At 35.8% G+C, this 8964-nt stretch overlaps 1 protein-coding gene across 1 annotated transcript; it reads right to left on the bottom strand.

Annotated features, from left to right (window-relative positions):
- Nucleotides 1-822: 822 nt before the first annotated feature.
- LOC145066689 (uncharacterized) lies at nt 823-1697 on the bottom strand. Its single transcript, XM_079013969.1, has 2 exons — nt 931-1697; nt 823-883 (listed from the first exon to the last, which is right to left on the bottom strand). Exons 1-2 carry the CDS (start codon nt 1695-1697, stop codon nt 823-825), a joined length of 828 nt encoding a protein of 275 aa, XP_078870095.1.
- Nucleotides 1698-8964: the final 7267 nt, after the last annotated feature.

Raw genomic sequence — 8964 nt, 5'->3', positions numbered from 1 at the left:
TTTGCCCCTGTCAACGATGGTTTCCGATATTTTCCCCAAACATCACAGTGGATCAATTCAAAACAATTGGTAGTTTTAATACTACTAATTGGAAAAGGTAATCGAGTGAGTTTGGCCTTATTACATGAATCACAAACTTTGTTCCTAAAACTTGAAGAAACTTCTTTAAGAAAATTAACACGAGATAATTTTATGTCGGATGCATGCCTAAGACGTTTGTGCCATGCATCGATCATTACCGCCATCGCCTTTCTTTCTTCCTTTATTCCCTTCATCCAATAGAGACCACCATGGCAATCACCCGCTCCAATCAAGTTCCTCGTTTTTAGATCCTGTATAACAAAGAAATCAGGGAAAAAGGTTACTGCACAATAAAGATCTTTCGAGAGTTTTCGAACCGATAAAAGGTTGCACTTAAAATTTGGAACAAAAAGAACTCCTTTAATGTTGATTCCACCCTTGAAAGTAATTTCTCCTTTCCTTTTTACAGGGATTGATTCCCCATTAGGAATAGTGACAGGCCTTTCATTATTATTTATTAAAAACTTGTCCAGGAGGTGACTTTGGTGGGTTATATGGTCGGTGGCACCTGTATCCACAACCCAATCATCATCATTGGTATTAATTCTACCTGCCATATTAGCGACAATAGGTTCGTCATGATTTCCCCCAAACAGTTTCAAGAAATTAGCATATTGTTCTTCCGTCATTCCCGGTATCGGGCACGATTTTGTTTCCACCATGGCAGCCTTTGGTTTTGGCTTGTCTCCTTTTCCTTTGGCTGGCCACCATTCGGGGTAACCGATTCTTTTGAAACATCTTTCACGATCGTGCCCTTTCTTTCCACAATGGTTGCAAGACTCGGTGGAAACGGTGCCTTTTTCTGTTTTTGTCCATCCCTTTTCTTGTGAGTTACGTGTCGGTTCTCGCCTTCCTTGAAGGCTGGCTTGGAAAGCAGCCACTTCACAGGCCGGTTTCTTGGAAGCGGTAATCATTCGTTGCTGCTCATCCTCCGCCACAAGATAATAGACGGTGCTCAACTTTGGCGTAGGTTTCATGGCCAATATTTGTGTCTTTATAACACTGAATTGGTCATCAAGCCCCATAAGGAACTCGTAAGTTCTCTCTTTTTCTTTCAGTTCGGTTAGCTTCTTTGCGAGACCACACGAACAACCATTACAGGAACATCGAGGAGTGGGAAGAATTGTCTCCATCTCGTCCCACAAGACACGGAGTCTAGTATAGTAGGCTGACACGGTGGTGTCATCTTGTCGAGTGTTGTTCATTGCCTGTTTTAGTTCGTATGCCTTGGGAGCGCTCTCCTTTCCGAAGCGTTCCTTCAAATCTTGCCAAATTTCTGTAGCCGTTTTTGCATATTTCACGCTGTTGCGAATCTCTTTCTCCATCGCCGTGGTCAGCCAACCTTTGATCATCGCATCGCAACGCATCCAAGGTAGATATTTCTCAGATTCCGTCTCTGGTCTTTTGATCGACCCATCAACGAAACCGGTTTTGTTCTTGGCGAACAAGAAATTCATCATCTCTTGTTCCCAATCGTTGTAGTTCTTGTCGGTCAGCACTTCATTCACGTGCATCTGTTTTGGGTAGTCGGAAGCATGTAGGTAGAGAGGTGAGTTGTGATCGATGATCTCCTTCTCATTCTGGTTGTGGGTTTTGGTTGCATCGTCGCCGGCCATAGAGGTGATTAGGATTTTCTTTTCTTTAGTTTCTGGATCGAATGCTCTGATACCATAAAGAGATTGATACCAAAAGCTTAATTTCATTATCAAAAGGAAGTGTACTTATACAATTGTTACAGCCTTGAATCAAGGAAAGACCAATAATTAAGGAATAAAAAAAGAAAGACTATATACGATTGACGGTGAATAAGGAAAATTAAAAGGTTTCCAATAGTAAGATCTACTAAACAACAAAAAAAAGTAAGAGAAAGCACATGAGATCCGGGCTCTTTGAAGGTCGGAGATTTGAATGATTGAACTAGAAAAGAAGATCTAGCTCAGATAATGGTGGTGTGCAATTAATCGGCACCATTGTGTTGTTGCTGCAACATGGATTTGAGTCTTAGCCTTAGAAGGAGAAGAAATATCCGCCGGAGGAAGCAGCCTTCGGAGATGAAGTTGCCGGAAGAGAAATCAGCTACTACGATGGAATTCTTGCCTCTACTTTTGCGTGTGAATTGAAATCAGGTTAAACTCTCCCTTATGACTTTTATATATTGAAGTTAAGTTAGTTTTCTATTGGGCTAACTAAAGGACATAAGTTTTTGGGCTAATGCTAATACTAAAAAAACCATTACGTTGATAATATATGGTAATTCAGTAGCTAATTTTTATATAAAAAAAAAAGTTTCCTTTATCGTAATCAATTATTTAAATAATAAAATACAAGATATTTGTCGATGCATATATATTTCCAGTTGAGGGGCATAATGAAAAAATTATTAGATACACCTAATATCTAATATTTTGATGATGTTAAATCATTTTTCACATCTTGAATCCATTAGTAATTATAATTATTGGAATTATTTAAATATTAAGAGATAAATAAGATAAATAAAGTTATATAGATTAGAGAGTTTATTAGTTCACAAGAATGTATCCTCCTTAATAAATGAAGGTTTTTTTTGTCACATGTCAATATCTTATGAGTTTTGACACTTGTCATTTTGTGGTATTTTTTAATAAATGTTTTTTCTATTTGTCATTTTCTTATTTTTTTTTTATCTTTTTTAATTAACACATCATATTTACACCTTAATTAATAATTGCCTTAATTGAAAATAACCAATAAATTACAATATTACAACTAATATAGTATTTAATATGTTTCCTTTTAAATTCAAATTTTAAATTTCAAATTTAAATAAATCTTTGTTTAAAACTTTATATTTAATTTTTTTTGTTTTATCCAACCCGTATAATATACGGGTCTCACAACTAGTTTTATGAATAGAAAACGATCGTTTTTAAAACACTTTATATTTATAAAAGATATACCATATGAATATAACTTTTTTTAGGATATATAATCAGTTGTGATTAAAATACACGTGAGCAAGTACTAAATTGACAATATAAATCACATGTGATTAAATAAACATAGTCACATTTAATTAAATACACGAGGACAAATAAGAAATACATATTGCGAAAAAAAATGTTGTCCATATTAATCATATGTGATTAATTACATGAAAAAATTATTGAACCGAGAAAGTGAAAACAAATCTTATCAATATAAATTATATGTGATTAGATACATATAATCAAATTTTATTATATGTATCAAATCGCATATGATTTATGTGGACAAAATTCATTTTCGCGTTTGCGTTTCAATATTTTCTTTGTCTACTTTAATCATATGTGATTAAATACATTTAATTGCATGTGATTATTTATATTTAATCACATGATTAATATGAAAAAAACGAAAACATTAAACATATGTGATTAAATACATATAATCACGTGTGGGTTTAATCACATGTGATTATATGTATTTAATCATATGTGATTTATTTGGAAAAGATTTATTTTCATGTTCTTCATTCAGTAGTCTTTCTTGTTTATATAATCGCTTGTGATGATATTTATCTAGTCACATTTAATTTAATAATTTTTTTTCATGTAATAATCACATTTAATTATATGTATCCATATAAATCATATGTGATTAGATACATATAATCACATATGATTTAAGAACAACTATTGAATCGAAAACACAAAAATGAATCTTATATACATAAATCATATGTGATTAAATACATGTAATCACACATTCACGTGTGATTATTTGTATCTAATCACATATGATTTATTTGGACGATATTCATAATCTCTTTCTCGATTAAATAATTGTTGTCATGTATATATATTCACATTTGATTATATGTATCCAATCACATATGATTTTTGTGGAGAAGATTCATCATCACATTCTCGATTCTATAGTTGTTCATTATTAAATTTAATCATATGTGATTAAATAAATCTAGTCACATGTGATTATATACTACTTAATTAATTATAAAAAACTTATTCTTTTAAATATCCTTTTATGTCACATATGATTTAATCGCATGTGATTATATGTATTTAATCATATGTAATTATAAATGATATGTGATTAGATACATATAATCACATGTAATTCTATGTATAAAATCACATATGATTTATGAGGACAATATTCATTTTTGGTTTCCTGATTCAATAGTTGTTTTTCATTATTTAAACATATGATTTATATGAATAATAATTTTTTTTGCGTTTTCGATTCAACATTTGTTCTCATGTATTTAATCACATATGATTATATGTATCAAATCATATATTATTTATGTGTGCACAATTTGTTTTTTCCTTCTTGATTCAAAGGTTGTTCTTTGTCCATATTAATTATATGTGATTAAATACATATAATCTTATGTAATTAAATACATGAGAAAATTATTGAATCGAAAAAAACGAAAATGAATATTGTCTATATAAATAATATGTGATTAGATACATATAATCACATGTGATTATATTTATTTAATCATATATGATTTATTTGATTAAATACATATAATCACATATGATTATGTGATTATAAGTATTTAAATAAACGAGAACAACTATTGAATCACATATGATTTATGTGGATAAGATTTATTATTGCGTTCTCAATTCAATAATTGTTCATTGTAACCTTTAATCATATGTGATTTAATACATCTAATCACATGTGATTATATGTATCTAATAACATATGATTTATATGGACAAGAAGAATTTTGTCTATATAAATCATATGTGATTAGATACATATAATTATATGTGATTATATAGATGAGAACAACCATTAAATAAAAAACGCAAAAACAAATCTTTGTTCACATTAATCATACGTTTTAAATACATATAATCAGATATTATTAAATACATGAGAAAAACTATTGAATGGAAAACATGAAAACGAATCTTATTTATATAAATCATATGTGACTAGATACATATAATCACATGTGATTATATGTATTTAATTACATGTTATTTATGTGATTAAATACATATAATCACATATGATTTATGCCATTATATGCATTTAATCATATATGGTGTTGGTGGTTGTAGGTAGTGGGTGGTAGATATGAGTGGTGGTGCATGGTAGGTTATGGTGGTGGTGGAGGGTGGTAGGTAATTACAACAGGTTATGGTTGTGGATGGTGATTGATGAGGGTCATGGGTGATAGTTGGTTTGTGGTGGTGGGTGGTGGTTGTGGTGGTGATAGGTGGTGGTGGTGGTGAAGGGTGACGTGTGGATGTTAGGTGGTGGTTATGATGGGTGGTGGATGGATTGGTGGTGGTGGTGTTGATGGGTGGGTTATGACGGGTGGTGGTGGCGTGTGGTGACGTTTGGTGTTGGTGGTAGTGGTAGGCGGTAGGTAGTGATGGTGGTAGGTGGTAATGATATGGCTGGGTGGTGACGTGTAGTGGTGATGGTGGTGACGGGTACTGGTGATGGGTTGTGGTAGTGGGTAATCGTGGTGCGTAGGTGAGTGTGGTTGGTGGGTGGTGGCGGGTGGTGGTTTTGGTGGTTAGTGGACGGTGGCGGGTGGCGGTTTTGGTGGGTGATGGGTGATGGTGGTGGTGACGGCGAATGGTGATGTAGGTGGTGGAGGCAGATGGTGATGATGGATAGTGGTGGGTGGGTGGTGGTTGGAGGTGGGGGTGGTGGTAATGCATGGATAGTTATGTTTCAGTTTGAGGATGGTGATGACTACTCGATGAGGTTCGGGTTCTAGTTCGAGTTCGGGTTCTGGTTCAGGCTCGGGTTTCGGTGCTGAGCCAATTGATGAGAGGTTGTGCAAGTTCATTTCGGACGATGGTACTCGTGGTATCTTGGATGCTACCATTATGTTGTTTGGTACCATAAAGGAGGGAATTATTGAGTTAATGGATAAGAGGCTCAGGTCCTTTTGATCCGAGATTGCAGCGGGTCAGATCGGAGCTTGAACTCTCTCATTTCGAGAGTTGAAGGCTTGTGGAGCTCATGAGTTCTTTGGGGCTAAGGACCCCATCGATGGATTGCTGACATGGAGAATGATCAAATGACGAGCTTTTTCCCTAAGGAGGAAAAGGTAGGATTTGCATCCTGCCTACTGAGGGACAGAGCACATGACTGGTGGGAGGAGGTTACCCGAGCCGTAGGGACAGCGGCAGTGGCAGTGATGACTTGGGAGGATTTTGTTCAGAGATTCCAAAGGGAGTTTGCACCAGATATCGAGATGCAACAGCTGGTGAGGGAATTCCAGGACCTTCTATAGACAACTAAGATTGTGGCGGAGATCACCACCAAGTTTAAAGAGATGGATCTATTGGTTCCGCGGTACGCTGTGGATGAGGAGATGAAGAAGACGAGGTATCATGACATGTTGAGAGATGACATCTGGGGGTTTGTGAGATTTTCGTCGTGCAAGACCCAAAATGATATGATTGAGAGGGCCCGTGAGTGGGAGATTGAGCTGGAGCTTAGGTCGATGCGCAAGCCATAGTAGGCACAGACTGTTGTGGGCCAGAGCAAGAAGCCCAAGGTTTCTGATTCATATAGCAAGATAATTTCAAATCAAATAATGCAAATAATTAGCTAATCATATCAACTAGAAAATATCTTAAAATTTTGACAATTATCTTTTAATTTGGATGAAGATAATCATTACCTTATCATAAAAAACGATTTTTATTAGTCAAAACAGTTTATGGTAATGATTCTAATCCAAAACTTGGCCATAAACCTGAAAATCTGCCCACTAAACAGTCACCACGTCATGGTAACTATGACCACGTCGTGGTCATAAGGCAGATTCCAAAAAAGAAACTATTTCCTTGCTTTGAACAATTACCAATGCAACAATATAACAGAAAACACCCTAGTCTCTGATACCACTGATGAGTTTTGAGCACTATAACATCCCTATGGTGCACATACAACCCTAATGCTCTGGATCTAAGTTTTCTCTAATTATACATGCAATTTGATTTTTCCAAATCATGAAGCCTAACTAACATACAACTTTGATAATTGAAACATAAAAACAACTTGGATGATTACCTCTTTGTTGTAGCTTGTAGAACTTGTCCTTACAAGAGCTTAGCACCTCAAGTGTGATGCCTCAAATGTGTCACAAACACCAAGAACAATGGAGGACAATGAGAGAGAGCTTGGAGGCACCTAAATCGGCTAGCTTCTTCTTAGAATACTCATGTGTGCCGATTTTAGGGCTTTAGGGGTTACATATATAGTGTAGAATTACATGGGTCACTTGTAAACCCTAATCCATTCACTTAAGCTTTTGATCCAATAATTCATTTTGGACTAACACTTCGTGAGCTCTCATATAAGCTTAGTCTATTACTAATCAATCATGGATCATTAGCCCAAACTATATGTATCACTGATTTACATAATCAGTCCCCGTTAATTTAATTAGTCTCTTTTGATCACTAAATTAATTCCAAAGTAATTCTTGATCAATGCCAATTAAATAATATGATTTCTCAATTAATATATTATACTTATAATATATTAATAAATCACAAATAACCTCTTTCTCAAATATCCATCCTATCAAATTGCTTCGGTGAAGGCAACCCAAATGGATCATGCTACTATCGAGTCAAGTACATACCAATTATAGTTATGAGCTTAGACATCTAATCCAACATGCTTTGCATGGTCCAACTCTCTGTTCAACTGCAAGGGCCGGGAGATATTTGTAACATGGTTGTTCTTGGTTTATGGCTTATACCATGGACACTCGGGTTGAGGAGACAACATAATTGAGTGAAGTGTCCATTATTCGGGATTTCCCTGATGTGTTTATTGGGGATTTACCAGGAGTGCCTCCCGAGAGGCAAGTAGAGTTTCAGATTGATCTGGTACCTTGTGTAGCCCCGATAGCCAAGACGACGTATCTTATGCTACCATCTGAGATGCAAGAGTTGTCTATGCAGCTTCTAGAGCTGCTAGACAAGGGTTTCATTCATCCGAGCAACTCTCTGTGGGGAGCATCGACCCTGTTTGTGAAGAAGAAAGATGGTTCACACAAGATGTGCATCGATTACCAGGAGTTGAATAAGCTAAGGGTGAGAACCGTTACCCACTTCTGAGGATTGACAACTTGTTTGATCAGCTTCTGGGTGCCTCTTCGTTTTAGAAGATAGATTTGTGATTTGGGTACCATCAGATGAGGGTAAGGGGTGATGATGTTCAAAAGAAGGCCTTCGGAACTCGCTATGGATATTACGAGTTTGTGGTGATGCCATTTGGGCTCACCAACACGCCAACAATCTTCATGGAGCTCATGAACCGAGTTTGCAGACCGATGTTGGATCGATCTGTGATTGTATTCATCGATGATATTCTGGTCTACTCCAAGACCAAGGAGCAGCATGAGGATCATCTACGAGATGTGTTGGAGACCCTGAGGAAGGAGAGGCTTTATGCCAAGTTCTCTAAGTGTGAGTTCTAGTTGCACGAAGTGCAATTTTTGGGGCACAGCGTCAACTAGAATTGTATATTGGTCGACCCGGTCAAGATCGAGGTTGTGATGCGGTGGGAGGTTTCAAGCATGGTTGTCAAAATTGCAATCCTGATCATAGGATCATACAATTCTATGATCCTAGGTATGAAAAATGATTCAGATCGTAAACGGATCGTATTTGGGGTAGGAACGTAAGATCGTAAGTAGGATCGTAGGATCGAGATCCGACCCGATCCTACCTTCGCTTGTTTTTTTTTTTTTGCGCATGAATATTTTTTTACCTCTTTATGTTTTTCACCATTTACCAATTTACCGTTTATCATTTTGTGTTATGACTTATGACTAATATTTCGAAGTTTTTATAACTTTTGAATGAAAAATTGAATGTTTGAAATATTTTTCACGAT

Source organism: Lactuca serriola, chromosome 8 (genome assembly GCF_051521515.1).
Source record: "Lactuca serriola cultivar US96UC23 chromosome 8, Lser_US96UC23_V15, whole genome shotgun sequence".
Lineage (NCBI taxonomy): Eukaryota > Viridiplantae > Streptophyta > Magnoliopsida > Asterales > Asteraceae > Lactuca > Lactuca serriola.
This window is presented reverse-complemented; position numbering and strand designations above follow the sequence as displayed.